The sequence below is a fragment of the Mus caroli genome, unplaced genomic scaffold (genome assembly GCF_978045245.1).
Source record: "Mus caroli unplaced genomic scaffold, Mus_caroli_1 scaffold_9, whole genome shotgun sequence".
Taxonomy (NCBI): domain Eukaryota; kingdom Metazoa; phylum Chordata; class Mammalia; order Rodentia; family Muridae; genus Mus; species Mus caroli.
In genome coordinates this window covers 11608322-11625456 of record NW_028227264.1, presented here as the reverse complement: position 1 = coordinate 11625456, position 17135 = coordinate 11608322, and the positions used below count along the sequence as shown (strand labels likewise).

The following is a 17135-nucleotide window of genomic DNA, read 5'->3' as shown; positions in this document are numbered from 1 at the left end:
TCTAGAAGTGACTCTGTGAAAAAGGGTTTATGGCATTTGAAAATGAAAGCTTAAAACCTCCTGAATTCAAAAGGCAATTTGGAAAGTTATTTGAATTTTCAATTGGTGCCTACAATACTCATTCTCAGAAAGACTTACTGTTTCTTCAGCACTAGAAGATTGTGGTGGTTGGTATCTTGCTGTGACTGTGACATTTTCCGTGATAAAATCTGAATTTTTTTCCATTACTACGATGTAGAACAGTGGTTCTCAACCTTCCTAAAGGTGTGATCCTCTAATACAGCTCCTCATGGTGTGGTGACCCACATCCATAATATTATTTTTATTGCTACTTCATAACTGTAATGTAAATATATTATAATTATTATGTAAATATCTGATACGCAGAATAGCCAATAGGCAACTCCTGTGAACGGTTCATTTGACCCCCAAGAGGGTCACGGCCCACAGGTTGAGAACCATTGACCTAGAGTATTTTTCACACAAGAGTAGGAGAGTTTTATAAAAGAGGTAAGACAGATGAATCTGGCTTGTTGGAACTTCCTTAGCTTTGCTTTTTCCAGTAAGCTTGTAGGAAGTCCACATCACAAGAACAGCTAGAAAATGATGCTTACAGCTCAGCCATAAAGACTTGCCTGCACAGGTTGATCCTCCCTCCCCCATTTTAAAATAATTGCACTACATTTTGAAATTTTCAGGCTTTGTTCTCAATTCCTATCATGTTTATTCTCTGATTGAAATTCCTTTACTAATATGTAGTTAATGGTTTATAGGAATGAGCACTAACATTTCATTATTATACTATGTCCTTTTATTATAAGATAGTTTTGTAAGGTATAATAATTTTATCTCAAATTTATATATATCCTTACTAACTTATAAAAATTCTAAATATAAAACACTGGATATGTTGGTAATATATAAATAGTTACTAAATTCCCAGGACTGTCATTGGTTTTTATTCTATACCTTTAACTTCAGAAAATTAAGGACTGGTCTATGTTATGATGACTTTCATTTTCTCCTAGGTATGTGTAGCGCCTTGGAGGATCCAGACGGCTTTAGTTGGCCAGCCACCTTACCCTCTGTCTACAAACAACCATGTCCAAACAAGCCTGGCTTTTTTATGACTCGAGCGTGGTAATTCCTTCTTTGTCTTTTGACTACTCACATGTCTAAGCTTACTATCCATGTCACAGCAGTAATCATTCATTGTATTGATTTAAGAATCACACGCATACGGGTGGATAGATATGATGAAAAATATTGCCTACAAGCTTGCTTTCCTCTAACAGTGAGTTAATCAGATTCTCTCCAAGAAAAGATTGAGAAAATTGGAAAGTCAAAGCTTGGCTCCAGAGCAAAGGACCCTGTAGCCAATTCGGTCTCAGAACATGCATCAAACCCCCATGACTTCTTACCCAGTTTGGGAAAGAGAGAATTGGCAGAAGGGGAATAAAGATTAGATCCAGGTTGGGCAGCCTGTTGACACAGACTGCCAAGACGCAAGAATTCCCTGCATGTCTAATAAACCTTAGATGAGACAGTTGCGCTGGTTCACCAAACCGCCCTGCATATCTAGTCCTCCACCCTCTGCCTGGAGCCCAGTTAGTTCTTTGGGAAGGATTCAGGAACAGAAAGTGCCTAAGTGTGAGTCCCTGGGATCAAGGACCACATTTGACACTTGCTGTAGAGAAGAGAGCAGTGCTGTAAGATTTATGGACACATGTTTGAAATGTGGCCCTACCTCTTCTTGGCTCGCGGTCTTGGGAAAATTCCTTGGCTTCTCTGAAATGCACTTCCTCTTTTATAAACGTGGATTGAAATCTACTCTCCAGAGTTATGTGAAATTGAAATTAGAGTTTTCCAGTAAAGGCCCTTAAAGCAGCACTTGACCATGTATGTGAGGTCAGGATGCAGAATGTAGCCGGAACTTCCCTTCGAGAGTGCAAGTTTCTGATTGGTTTTCCAAAAAGGATTCTCAGCATCATTTGTAATAGTCTTTTCAAAGGGAGTCTAGCTAGATATCAAGGCAAATCCTGAAACTTAACACTTGCTTTTGTTAAATGTCACTTCATTAATGCCTCTTATTGAAATGTCATTTTGTTGTTTGGTAATTATTGCAGCCTTTCTAATGGAACATCAACCTTCTGGGGCCCTGTCGACACTTCCAACTGTTCAAGTGAGTTCAGTTTGTCTTCCCTTCCCAAGAACAGAGTGAAGTGACCTTACCATTGTCAACGCTTTATTCTTTTCAGATGTGATGTCCTGCTGTGTGATATTACTGTAATATTAAAACTCGGGCAAATGAATCTTTCACGTATTTTAGTAAGAAAATATAACTTTCTGCATATTAACTTTGTTTCATATTCATAACCTAGGGAAATAAAAGTGCTAAGGAATTTACACAAAGGATTTAAATGTAATGTGCAAATTGCTATTTCTATCCATGTTTTCATATTTCCGTGTTATTTTCAAGTAGAAAACAACTTCGAAGTAACATTGATTCCTCTGAATCATTTGTACCATACTTAAGGAATCTGTCCCTGTGCATAGAGAAGTATTGCCTTATGAAGATGTGTGAGGGCTGTGCAGTGCTAACTTCCTGAAGTTGTATAATAAACTATTCACACCATCTATTCCTAGAAATGTCCAAAGGGTCCAGGCAAACGTTATGTTGTTTCTTTCTCTCCTTCTAGGACAACCAAATAAAGTGGCCAATGAGATTTTAAACCTAACTGGTGATGGGCAGAACCTCACCTCGGCTAATATCAGCAGCATTGTAGAACAGGTCAAACGGATTGTGAACAAAGAAGAAAACATTGACATCACCCTCGGCTCCACTCTAATGAATATATTTTCTAATATCTTAAGCAGTTCAGATAGCGATTTGCTTGAGTCTTCTACTGAGTGAGTATCCCTTCCCGGCAGATTTGCATGCCACCAATGTGTTCTGAGAACATTCCCCATTTCTGCCTGCTTTGTGCTCACACTCCATAATTCACTACTCATTAAGATGCATCAGAAAAAAAAAGAAAAAGAAGAAAAAGAAAGAAAAAAGAGAAGAAAAAAAAGAAAAAAAGAAGAAAAAAAAAGATACATCAGTGTTTCCCAAGGTCATGTACAAAGTAAACTCCAAAGTTCTTTAATTTAGAAGTATAATTTACAAAGTAATTAGACTTTTTATCTGGAAGCATATATAAAGCCCCACTCCCACCCCACCCAAAGCATACTCAGTACATTGTAATATATGTTCATTCTAAAACTTTGGTTATCCATGATTTTTATAACTCGACCACAGTAAGTCTGCTGTTCTATACAGCTCTGTGATCTTCTAAACTGAAAAAGCCTAGAACAGGAGTAATTACATCTCTTTGTATTTTATCATTTCACTTGTTATTGACAGTAGGGTCTTTAATTTCTTCTGTTTCCCTCCTTTAAGTAATATTTCTTTGATTAAAATGTATTTTTAGCATGTTCTCTCGATTATTTGATCTCTACTTAATTCATTGCAAATACTTTTGCAGTATCTTTCAGTTTCTCAAACAATATTTGTGGAAAACAAAATTCATTCCTGTTGACTTAGCTGCTGATTGTCCTTAAGACACTACAGTTAGGCTGGAGAGCTGGCTCAGTGCTTAAGAGCACTGGCTGCTCTTCCAGAGGACCTCACTTCAATTCCCAGCACCCACATGATGGCTCACAACTGTATGTAACCCCTGTTCCAGGGGATTCAATACCCTCACACAGACAGACATGAAGACAAAACACCAATGTACATAAAATAATAATAATAATAATAATAAATAATAGACAGTTCAGTTTTCTTGAGGATGAATCAATTACTGTCATTCTGTGTTTTAGCTGATAGCACTGGGGTTTACAATTTTTTATGGCTGTATGCACTAAGATCCAAGAACATAAAAACAATTTCTTTATTAGAATTTTGTCATGCAGCCAGTACCTAAAACACAGTTTAATCTAACAGAGATGTTGTTTGTGTTTCTTTAGAGCGTTAAAAACAATTGACGAGCTAGCCTTCAAAATAGACCTGAATAGCACCCCACATGTGAACATTGAGACACAGAATTTGGCCCTTGGAGTCTCATCCTTAATTCCAGGAACAAATGCACCTTCAAATTTTAGCATTGGCCTTCCAAGCAATAATGAATCGTATTTCCAGGTAACAAAACCATGTTTTTTTGTTTTTGTTTTTTGTTTTTTGTTTTTCATTTTAACTAATGAGACAGAGAGCAAATTCACTGGCTCCTTAATATTGGATACTTCAAGGAAGTCTTGATCTATGAGGTGGTAGATAGATCTGAACATTGACTAAAATGGCATCAGCATCCATAGGTAAAATAGAAGTACAGGAGATGTATGTTTCATAACCTAGATGATGAAAGGTACCTTCTAAAGGAGACAAGAAGATGCTAAATGTTAGCACGTGAGTACAGACCGCCCTGTTGAAGTATAGGTTGGAAACCAGTTTTAAGAGATAAAAATCTTATTAACAACCTTCAGGTGGGAAGAGGTACAGAAGAAGCCCTCTCCTTGCCACCGATTTTAATACTGGACTTTAGAGATCCAGAGAAGACATATTAAAAACAATTCTGGGCCTTGCCCTCAGAGCTTCTGAGATGATAGCCTCTGTGTGGAACTCTAGTATGTCCAGGTTAGTTAAGTGCTCAGTGGCTGCTGCTCTTGGGACCGTGTGGTGTAAAGCCACAATGTAGTGGCTCGGCACTGGTAGGCAGCCAAAGACAAAACTAGGCTGAACAAGTAATCTGGGGCTCAAGTGACCCTCTTGGGTATGTTAAAGTCACAGTTCATTCAATAACTGTCAAGCACCTACCATGTTCCAGTCAGTGTTAGCAAGCAGAACAAACCCAATAAATGTGACACCATTCCTGATCTGTGGGAAGATCTAAGTAGAGCATAATTGGGTTGTTTTGTTTTTAGCTCTCAAGATAGATTACAATGAAAGTAAAAGAAAAGGTCTAGGCATGAGATATGAGAAGACTTTTTTGTTCTGTTTAGATTAGGGTTCTGGGGTTTATCAGGGGTTCTCATATTTAAATAGGGCAAGCTCCCCTGGTCTCTCTCATACTGTGAGGGCAGACAATCTCTAAGGCCTGAGTTATAGTTTGAGAAAAAATGGTATCTGAGGTTGTTCTTCATCTAGCTATTTTTCAGTCTGTAGTCCATAAAGCGACCAGTGTCAATCAAGACTGAGTTGTTCTGTGCGACTTCTCCATTCAAAGTGTATCACTCTCCACTTGTCTCATTTCAAATGAAGGCCATGGTGTCAAAACAAGGCAAAAAGCAGCTGTTGTTTCTTGACAGAGGTAACTGATCTGTGCAGTTAAACAAGTGAGATCAAGCCCATAGTATGTGGAGAAAACATTGAAATCCACCTACACTTTAAAATCCCACTCTTGTACTTGAAAAATATTCATTGGTCTCTAAGACTGTGGATATGATTTAGAATCAAGGTGTTCTTGTTTGAACTCTGAATGCCATCTCTGCCTATGACTGCAAGCGACTTATCCAGGAATGCCAGACTTCTGTGGAGGTCAAGGCCAACACTGGCTCTGGCTAGCATGGCCATTGCCATGTTCTCTCACCTGGCTCAGCCTGGGGACTGGGCTACCGTTACCCTCATGATAACTATTCTACCAATGTGTTTGTGTGTGCCAGATGGACTTCGAGAATGGACAGGCAGATCCACTGGCATCTGTGATTTTGCCTCCAAATTTGCTTGAGAATTTAAGTCCCGAAGATTCTGTATTGGTCAGGAGAGCACAGTTCACTTTCTTCAACAAAACCGGCCTTTTCCAGGTGAGAACTCACTGGGGTTATTGGTGATTGTGTTTCCCAATTTTAAAGGAACTATCTTTGCTCAGAGGTTAAAACATTCAGATGCCTTTGAAGTACACCAACAGTTATAGAAAAATTAATCTACTATATTTTCGAAATTAAAAAATAATATAAATGTTTAAATATCTTACTCAAATAATTTCCACTTTAACGGTATGGACTTACTTGAATTTCAAAAATAAGTATCAGGCTAAGATGTACTATATAATGAGAAATTGAGTTAGTTATGATGCTACTATTTATTATTTGTTAGTCCTTTTGTTCTCCAGACCCCGAGGCCTCTAGAGTTAAAGCATTTGTGCACCAAAGGAAAGGATTTTTTTTTAACTCAGCAGGAAGCACCTTTTACATAATGAGCGGCATTCTTGGCTTTAATCATTTTTTGCATTAGTATTTCAAATGACCTTTGGCATTCTCATATCCGCAAAGTAGAGTGGCATTGTGCTATGCACATATTATCATTTTTATTGGCATCAGCTCAGATACTAGATGATCCACTGCCAGAAAACACTGGTGACCCTTGGTTGCCTTTATGAGGCCAACCCTATCGAGAGAATTTTGCTGGACCCTTTCTTTAGAAGGAGAGTTAGCAGTTAAATTCAAGGTACCAGTGTTTGTTCAGTAGTGGGCCTTGTGCAGAAGAACATTTTGAATCTCAGGTCCACAGGAATGTTTCTCGTATGCTCACTCTATACCCACTCAGTTAAAGGAGGAGAAAATGACTGGGCCTTTTGCCACACTTCTGTAATCCCAGTACTTGGGAAGCAGAAAGAAAGAGAAGGAGAGGGAGAGAGATAGACAGGGATACATATGTGTGTGTGTGTGTGTGTGTGTGTGTGTGTGTAGAGAGAGAGAGAGAGAGAATAAGAGGAGGAGTAGAGAGAGGGGTGAGACAAAGGGAATGAATATAGAAAAATATAATTCCAATATTTTAAAACTTTTTTCTGCAAATATTTTAGACACAGGCTTTGTAAAATGTTCATTTGTAATATAAATGGAACTTAGACTTTTATACAAACTTTGAGTTAGAGACCAACTCAATGCATATAGGCTTGATGAAATGTGTGTTGTCTTCGGAAGTAGGGGCATCATTTTTGTGGAGAGCAATCTATAGCCTTGACAGAAGCCTGTGATAACTAGGGTTTCCATGGGGCCCCTTAGCCAATAACTCAAAAATATACAGCCCTTCCTGGAACTGCAAGTTTTTGCTTTGCAGTATAACATGTCTAATTATTATTTGGTGACTCCATGTAGATTTCTTTCATATATTTGTATATATGAAATATACATTTGTATATTTCATGTACATGTATACATTCATATATTTGTATTTATTTTAGGAAGCTTCTACAATTATATATATAACAAATATATATGTGTGTGTATATATACATAAATATATACATATTTATATAAATATAAAAAATTTATATATATAAAACAAAACACCAGTGTAAAGAGTCTGCAGTCTCCCCATGCTATAGAAATAATAGGAAAATTTTCAATAAATGATGGTCATCCCCAACCCATCACCTGTGTTGATAGTAATGAACATAAAAAAAATAATCAAAAACTCTGTTCTAGAATTATATTTGGAATTTAAGAGAGTGCACAATTGTTTTTAATACAATTGACTTATAAACTGGCATAGAGACATTCAAGTTTGACAAGAAAACAAGATGGAAGGGAAAACCAGAGCACTTGCTAGAAAGACAGACTGGTGCTCCAAGTCATTTTACAGCACAGATTCAGGGATGTTTCTGGCCACCTAATTTCTCTGTGAAATCTTCATCTTCTGTCAAGTCCAAAAGACTAAAAGGCAGATGTACTGAGTGAGACTTCAGACCAACCCAATTACATTTAGGTATAAACTGGTGGACACATCAGGCTGTTGGCATGGGTGTAAATGATGAATTCCTTTTTAATTTTTACACTGTAAATAATTTCATCTGTTTTCTAGGGTTGGGAAATGATCTCATTGTTTCACAGCTCTTTATGAGTCTGTATGATTGATGAGTCTGTATTGTTACAGTTGTCAATTGGCTTGCATCATCTCAGTGATGGAGAATGGAGTACTTCAAACAGTCCCTTATAACGCTGGTTCATGCTGTCCCTTCAATATATTTTTTTTTGTAATAAGGGAAATAGCAGAGACCCTTCAGGAAAGCCAGTGAGTCCAAGTCATAAACAGGATGTTCCAGAATTGAAGATCTTAAGTGTAAAAGTTGCTGACCATTTGCTTACTTTGGAGCATGCAAGTGTGTGTTTATGACTTGTGCACGCAATCTGTTCTTTTCTTTCAAAGGATGTTGGATCTCAAAGAAAAGTCCTCGTGAGTTATGTGATGGCGTGCAGCATTGGAAACATTACTATCCAGAATCTGAAAGATCCGGTTCAAATCAAAATCAAACACACCAGAACACAGGTAAGAAAATGCCACAGGTAGTGGTTGGGGAGTTCACACCATTCTCAGAGAACTGTAAATAATAAAAGAACCATGTTAACACCTTTTGTTCGGCATGACATCCATCCTCTAGAAGGGAGATGGGCTAGTCAGGTAGGTAGGCACCATGAATGGCAGCAGCCACCAGTGAATCTCTCTTGCCTGGTACCCAAGAATCAGAAGAGAATGGAAGTGACCAAGAGGGCTACTGTTGTTAATAAAGGTCTTGAGCATCTCCTAATACAAGGACACAGATACAGGTGTTGGTGTGGAGTTATGATGGTCTCTTTATGACTTTTGATGTCAAAAACAATTGCAACTGAGAAAGCTCAAGGCACAACTAGAGAGAGTAGACTTGTCCTTTGGGAGCTATGCAGTGGCTTAAGATCTTGCCAAGTTTAGCATTCTTATTACCTCAGGACTCTCTCTGCTGTCGACCTACTTGCTATGGGAAGATGTACCATCTTCTCCTGCTCACAAACAAGTATACTCATCTTTGTAGAGCTTCGGAGTAATGGTCTCTCAATCATCAGGAAGGACATGAGCAGGTTGATAATAGTTGAGGATTCTGAGTTGAAACACCGAATTCACTATCCCTTATCATGAAGCCGGAGAGACCTCCTTATTCATCTTTGGCCTTATTTGCTTCAGCATCCACAAAGGAAAACTTGTTTATTTCCCTTAGGGAAACACACTTAGTAGAACTTACGATTTTTTCAAGTATATGATTCATTTGCATTAATTTGTCAACAGTAGAGAACATCTCTCTCTCTCTCTACTAGTTTTTATTTAATTTGCCTCAACTGAAACTCTGCCCCCATTGAACATTTTCCCATCTATTCCCTGTTCTTACCTCCCAGAAATCTCCAGCAACCTCTATGCAGGAAGTGCATTCCTTCAAAGACTCCTGCTATGTTTTGTGAATAATGCAGTCTGGCTGTAGGCATCCAACTGACCTTTGAGGACCTGCTTTTAGTTTGCTTTTGCAGATACCCAGACATATGGAAGAATTTTGAAGATGACACAAACATTAAATTATAAAAAACTTTACTAAACATGAATAAAAGTAGAGTCAGTATTTAATGATAGAACAAGAGGGAATGTCCGCAAGAAAAGTGAGTGTCAATCTTCCCGGGGATCCCAACTGATGTTCATTTGAAGTTTCTAGGAGAGAACACACACCCAGGCTGCTGACTTGGTCAAATGGTACTGGCATGGTGGTACTGATTGGTTGCCTTTCAGTTGTGACTTTGAATCAATTTAAAATATGGTTTTTCATGTTTATTTTTATGTTACTCTAGGAAGTGCATCATCCTATCTGTGCCTTCTGGGATATGAACAAAAACAGTAAGTCATAAAATCCAGGGGGACTTATTATAGATGAATAGACTTTTAAGTGTTTTCAAGCACCCCCTCCATATCACCCCAAACCACAGCTTGATGGCAAGTGAGCTTCAAACTATAGTTTACTGTAGCTTGGGAATCAATTCTCACTTTTTAAATAACATTTTGTCACTGCAAGAAGTAAGCATATTTGACTCATACTCTGAGCAAATTAACCACTCTCACTTCAGTTATGTGTTCAATGTGGCATACATTTTTATTGTCGCCACTTGCAGCTGAACACAGTCAGATAAGATGATTTGACATTTATAAGTCACAAAAATTATGAGATAGGTAAAAGATGCTACTGAAGGAAATGGTTGTAAAGAACACAGATTATTTGAAAAATATAACCTCCAAAATCTTATTGAGCAATCAAGACAGGAAGGAAGATGTAAGGAATCCACAAATCATTAGGTCGAAGAGTGGAAATGATAAGGGAATTGTGGGGGAAAAAAAAAAAAACCTCCTGTGTTTGTCTTCGAAGAGTCATCTTCCCTGTGGATCCCCCAATACCATGTTGCTAATAAATAATCCTGGCGCCATACTGGCTGTGTTGCTTATGAAAAATACAGTCCAGTGTTCTTATCACAGATAGACAGTATAGTTATAGTTTGTATTTTAGCTGACCATCTTTTGAGATGTTGATTGACTTCATACTTGGTTGAAATATCATCTTGTGCCATAACATATTTAAAGAAATGGACAAATATAATACCAACAAGTCAGAGAAGCTGTGCTCATGCCATTTGCCCGTATTTTCATAATGATAACTACTGTATGCATCACAAAATAGGCTAAGTCCAACTCCCATTTTCGTATGTCTTCCTGAAATGTTAGTCTGATCCCAGAGAGGAAAAATGTTTTGGCCTTCTGAGAGCTCATTAGCACATGATGTTTGAAAAGAAGTTTTAGTTTTTATAGAAGTTTATTTCAAACATTATTTAAAAATTAATATGAGCATCTGCAGAAGCCCTGAGGTATTTCAGTGGAGCACAGTTTGAAACAGCTGCCTGAAAGATTTTGAGACGAATTCCAAGGAATCAAAATCACTCTGCATCTTGGTCACTACAAGAACGATGCCCATATTACAGATAACCGCGGAGGCACAAGGGTTCCTCCCTTACAGAGGACATGGAGATGCTGCTGTTCTCAGCTCACTGTTTCTTCCCGCAGAAAGTTTCGGCGGGTGGAACACCTCAGGATGTGTTGCCCACTCTGATTTGGATGCTGGTGAGACCATCTGTCTGTGCAGCCACTTCACTCACTTTGGAGTTCTGATGGTAAGGGGAATTTCTTAGATTCCTTTGACACATTATAATTGTAGAAGACACACTTCTTTTGTGTAAGTTCAGCTTTTGAAATAGTATATATTCTAGATAGTGTAACCTAATCATGCTAATCTGAACCCTGCATCGTGAGTCATAAAGAAGCATCCGCTTAGCAGAAGATTTACACCAAGTGACAGCATCACACAAAAGAATTCTATCTCATTTTCCATAGCATTAACAAGAAACAATTCCAGAATGAAAACAAATATCCTCACAAAGCCCTTTAGTTCAGGAAGAAGGAGTTGGTCAGACAGAGACGAAAGGAGAGAACAACAGAAGAAGAAAGGTGAACTAACTATAAATACTCCGATCAAGATTTGTCTTCCTCATGTTTTATTTAATATGCTTGCCTGCCAGTTGATATTGTATCTTGTGCCAAGTGATTTCTTTCCTGAAGAGTATAATCCATTATGACACCTAGGAGTTAGAGTCTGTGACTCGAATCCTGCAAGAGAGATAATAGTTGGAGGTTTCTCTCACTTGGAGAATTTGTTGTCATCCTTTCTCCTCCTCCTTTCTCTCATCCTTAAAATATCTGCTTAGCCAGGATACTCAAGAGTTTGCATAAAGATTTAGGCCACATCATTTTCTTTCATCCCATTCAATTTTCATGACCCATCTTACTCCCTTGGGCCTGTTGGAAGTCATCTGTGGGCGCCATTATCTGGTACACTTGTGTGTGTTGTCTAAGCACCTATCTAGGATGCAGAACATCTAGAATGTACTGTGGCCATTGCTTTGACAAAGTTCCTATGAAGGGATCAAGCACAATTGCTTGTTTATAGAAGATGGGAGTAACAGTAATTGAGCTGATACAGTTTTTCCAGTTGGAACCACAAACACGAGGTTCTAGTCACCTCTTCCCTGAGTTCCTCCAGCCTTCTGCCTGTGGGGTCTGAGAGGAAGAGTGAGCAACTCTGGGCTGTGGTATTTGGCTGATGAACTACTTGGCCTGTGTAAATGGGCATTGTCATATAACAAATCCGCAGGTCATAAGTGTACTGACAATCAGGGATACAAACTGTCTGGGCAAGGAGAAGTCACTGACAAAGGCGATGAATCACAGAAAGTAGTTTTTTAATGCTCTCAAAATATGTTGTTTCTTTGGGGACATCAAACTATAATTAGTTCACTATACTGAACAACTAAACTATCATGTGTTTTCCCTAAGCATCTGAAACAGAAATTTACATTTCCTCTCATATTTCTCTTTTCTTTAAAAATGACTAAAGATAATTCTTCAGAAAATACTTATTTTGGAGAAGTCATTCAGATATATGAACTTTAGCTCAGTTAATTTAAGCATGTCAACACTGTGCAGGTATATGTTTGAAAATGATTGTGAATTTTATTTCTTATGGATTAATAGATGCTAGTAACAAAGTTGACTTCTCAGAGGTCATTTATATGCAACCCAATTTTACCTGCACATTACCTAGATGGCCAGTTTTAATATATTCTATTTAAACTTTATTATGGGTTTATAAATGCACACTGCATTTTCTATTGCTGTCTGAGTAAAATATTAAGTTTACATATGTAGATATTTGCATGTTAGTGAATTCCTTCACTTTTGTTTTTGGCCTCTGTTATAAGATTATAAACCACTGGAAGAAACACTTTCCAAAATTCATCTTTTTTGGTAATGTGCCTACAGCCTTTTGGCTCTTCCAGGCCAACAACGCTTGAGTCATAGTTTTTTATTCTGGATTTACAAACTCTTGTTCACTTGCATAAGATAGTCTCAGAGTCTAAATATTCCCATGATCCCATCATTGTGTCCTTTGATCTGTGGATGTGAAAAATGCCTAACGTCCTTTTCTACATGTCTCTGTTATAGAACTGACTTGCCTATTGTTTGACATTTTTATATCTTCATGTTGGCTGTTCTAGAAGGATGAAATTGTCATGTAGTCATCCTCAGAAAGCACAACATGATGTGAGAATTGTCTTTGAACTGCTGTCCTTATGCAGAAGTACTGATTTTTTTAAAATTATTTATTTGGTCTCATTTGCCTCACCTAGATGGAAACAGTTGATCATCCTTCAAAACTCTCAATTTCTCTACTCTAGCTGGTCCTGTGGAAACTGTACCAGATAGACACCCCTCTGAAGTCAAATGGCACTGACAGAAACTCTGTCGCATGTGTCATGGGCCTGTGTCTTCCCTGTGTTTTGAGAAACTCATAGGCTGTTGAGGAAGGGGAAGACTTTCTGGCTTCAGGTTCTCACCTCTACTGATCTCCACCACTGTGTGTCAGTGTCTCAAAACCACTGCGTGTGTCTTATGGCATTAGTTATATGTAGAACTGACTTCTGTTTCTTCATGTCAATACACGCACATACCCAGACATATTGCTTCTATGTGGGGTGACCTATGTGAGAGTACCAGTTTTCTTGATATTTGATGAAAACAAAAGGGAATTGACATATAGAAAGAAAAGTTTACTTTTATCACAAGATTGAAATGTTTAACCTGCATGTTCATTAAATCTCTTCTTTCATTTTTAAACATCTGCATGTTGGAAGTGAATCTCATCTTCCCCCAGGATAGATCAGTGATCTTACCTCAGGTTTTATCTTTACCTTGTACGTCATATAAGGAGAAGAAGGAAGGTTGTCCTGTGAGGTTCAGAGTTTTCAAGTTCACTTCAACATGTGAGATTAATGCTTCCCATCCATCCATGTTGGTTTCTTTCCACTCTGCCCAACTCCTGACACGTTAAATTATGCCATTTAAAACCTGTAGGGACTAAAAAATGCTAGATCCTAACACAATTGGTGACATCACTTTTATGAAAAAAAATAAAAAGAACCCAACTTTATGCATGCCACGCTTTGAAATGTCCGTAACAACTCAACACCATTCATAGCAACCTACCTCCAGCTGTTCCTGCCTGAGCATCTCTCACCTACCTGACCATCTAGGGGCCTAGGGATTGCCCATGTTTTCACAGCGGCATCCATTTATACCCATGCCCCTACCTCTTCAGAAACAGGTGTGATTGTTAACTTATCATTCAAGGCAGCTGCATCTTACTCTGTTTTTGCTGGAGATTTAGTGTTTTCACTCTTTGGCTTACACTAGGGTTCTTAGAGCTTATATTAGTGAGGCACTGATTTAAGACAGTATGTACCTACTTCTGCAATGATGCTTCAGCTTTCTTTCTTGTATTGGTCCACTAGAGTGTCGTCATAAGTAGCTATGGCAATGTTGATGGACATTGCTGTATTTAGCACCTGAGACTGAACTGCTCTAATGTCAACAGTGAACCTTCTAGCAATATAAAGCGTCACTATCATGGAAGAGGAATAATACTTATGGTTGCTTCCCATGTTTTGTTAGGATCTTCCAAGGAGTGCCTCACAAATAGATGGAAGAAACACAAAAGTCCTCACGTTCATTACCTATATTGGGTGCGGAATATCTGCCATTTTCTCAGCTGCAACTCTCCTGACATACGTTGCTTTTGAGTAAGTATATTTCCATTTGCTAAGCCCAGTGCTAACAATTGCAAATGTGAGCCTGAAAATTGCCTCAGCTTCATACAAACAATTCTATGGTTTATGAATCATGTTTGTGTCTCCCCTTTAATCCTCATGTTTCTCATAAGATCATACATCATGAATTTTCCAGGTATAGAATTTTAGTTTATAAGTACCATATTTCTATTGATAAAGTGAATTCAAGTTGGCTAGAGATTATTAGCACTTCTGTAAATTAAAATGACATGAAATACTTGCTACATTGTAAAGGTAAAGACAATTTGCTTCTTGAATTGTATGCAAACATTCTTGAAACAGGAAACTTTTTAAAAAGGCATCTCTGACTCACTAAAAGTCAAGAAACATCAAACAATTCTGGGGAAATTACTTTGAAAATAAAAATGTCGGAGTAGAGGAATGGCTCGGCATCTGTGAGCACTGGCTGCTCCTGCAGAAAGATCTGAGTCTGGACCCTTTCACCCCAACCAGGCAACTCACACCAATCTGTACCTCTAGTGCCAGGGACCTTATTGCCACCTTCTGACTTTTTTTTTTGGTCATCTAAAAGCAGGTGCACATACATACACAGACAGACAGATACAAGTGGATAAAGATATTAATTAAAATGTAAATCTTGCAAATCTGGAGAAATTCTTAAGTTAAAAAAAAAATGTGGGTGTGGCGGCTCATGTCCCTAATACCAGCATTCAAAAGGCTCAAAGCAGAAACATTGCGACGAGTTGGAGGACAGCCTGGGCTATACAGTGGGTTACAAGGCACCCAGAGTTGCAGGAGAAGACCCTGCCTCAAGAATAGACAAGGAAATAAATAAATATAAATTCTGTGTAAACATTTGGGGATTTTGGAAACAACTGGAAACAGATTTGAAATGAAAATCACATTGAAAAACACTTTGTAGCCTGGCAAAAACTAATGAATATCTTCACTCTTCCACATATCTCTTAGGTGGAGTTACCTACTGCTGAACAGTAGAAAAGACGAACTGACTCCTGAATTTAAGCCATAGGTGTAAGGTGTTATTCCATGCATGACACTCCCTTCTCTGCCCTTAGGAAGCTGCGCAGGGATTATCCCTCCCGAATCCTGATGAACCTGAGTTCAGCCCTGCTCTTCCTGAATCTCATCTTCCTCCTGGATGGCTGGATCACTTCCTTTGGTGTGGCTGGACTCTGCACGGCTGTGGCTGCTCTGTTGCATTTCTTCCTCCTGGCTACCTTCACCTGGATGGGGCTGGAAGCCATCCACATGTACATTGCTCTTGTGAAAGTGTTTAACACTTACATCCACCGGTATATTCTAAAATTCTGCATCATAGGCTGGGGTAAGCTTCCCTCAAAACTTCCTTTCTCGGGCATCATCCCAGAAGATACAGAAAACCATGTATAAGATAAGAAAATCCTGAGAAGGGACATCCCCTGTTCCCCAGCACCGTGTGTTTTTGAAACCCTTACCAGTACTCACTAAATTCAGGAGTAAAAGAAAGCCTTAGGCCAGAGTCACCACAAACTCATTTCTGCAGCCCAGGGCCAGCCTAGCCAGGGCTACAGAAGCAGCTGACAGCCCATTATGCTTCCAAATATAGTAGTCAGCTAAACTCTTAGTTCTACTCGTCCCTGTTGTGGAAGCCAGGAAAGGGGTATTATTTTTATGTGTGTAAACAAGATATTTACAAAATTATGACCTTGAGTTGTTTGGGGGTTTTTTGGTTTTTTGTTTTTTGTTTTTGTTTGTTTGTTTGTTTGTTTTTAACTGTGAATTGATCCTTAGTCAGCTATTCAAAGGCCATGTTATCCCGTTTAGAGTCTTTTCATTGAACAGCTTTCTTTCTCTGGATTTTGGGTCAAGCTGGGCGCCTTAAAGCTCAGTCACAGTCCTTCTCAGATGAAAGTGTTCAAGGATGAGCCATTTCTTAGTTTCCCACACCCTTCTAAGAGAAAGCATAGAACCTCTCGGGAACCTGAGGAGGCATTAATTGGCTCAGTGAAGTAGACAGGAGTATTAGCGATTCTCTGGAGAGAAAAGAAAAGACATCATACACTCACTGTTTACCCCCAACTTTTTTTTTTAAGATCTGTTTCATATTTTTAAAAAGGTAAAAGAAGCTGAATTCAACCAGGTGATGATGGTGCATGTCTTTAATCTTAGCACTTGGGAGGAAGAGCCAGGTAGATCTCTGAGTTGAGGCTGAGTTGTAGACTCTAGCCTATTCTACAGAGTGAGTTTCAGGACAGCCAGGGATACACAGAAAAACCCTGTCTAGAAAAACAAGCAACCAGTCTGTTTGGGCCGGTGACCTGAGCAGACCTTGGGCACAAATTCCTCAGCCAATCCCACAGCACCCAGAGGAAGCTCCACTCTCAGGCTCTCTAACACACCCAGGATCACAGGATTAGAGGTGAGGAGGACACAACATCTGTTCCAGCACCCGGAGTTACTGGGACCAGTAGGACCCAGGCACACAGGAACTCTGCCAGACCAGTGGCACAAGTTCCTTCTGGTCTGTTTGGGCTGGTACCCTGAGCAGACTTTGGGCACAAACTCTGCAGCCAGTCCCACAACACACAGAGGAAGCTCCACTCCCAGGAGCTCTA

The 17135-nt window shown here is 38.9% G+C and overlaps 1 protein-coding gene across 4 annotated transcripts in view; it reads left to right on the top strand.

Annotated features, from left to right (window-relative positions):
• The window catches only part of Adgrg6 (adhesion G protein-coupled receptor G6), a 138965-nt gene that overhangs the window by 98980 nt on the left and 22850 nt on the right, over nt 1–17135 (top strand). For all 4 annotated transcript variants that reach the window (XM_085842658.1, XM_021174750.3, XM_085842657.1 and 1 more), the window contains 10 exons: nt 1029–1140; nt 2127–2182; nt 2700–2910; nt 4012–4183; nt 5701–5841; nt 8186–8305; nt 9625–9670; nt 10883–10989; nt 14384–14511; nt 15597–15865. In XM_085842658.1, the coding sequence (XP_085698784.1) occupies nt 1029–1140; nt 2127–2182; nt 2700–2910; nt 4012–4183; nt 5701–5841; nt 8186–8305; nt 9625–9670; nt 10883–10989; nt 14384–14511; nt 15597–15865 (1362 nt within the window). The remainder of the gene's footprint in view (nt 1–1028; nt 1141–2126; nt 2183–2699; nt 2911–4011; nt 4184–5700; nt 5842–8185; nt 8306–9624; nt 9671–10882; nt 10990–14383; nt 14512–15596; nt 15866–17135) is intronic.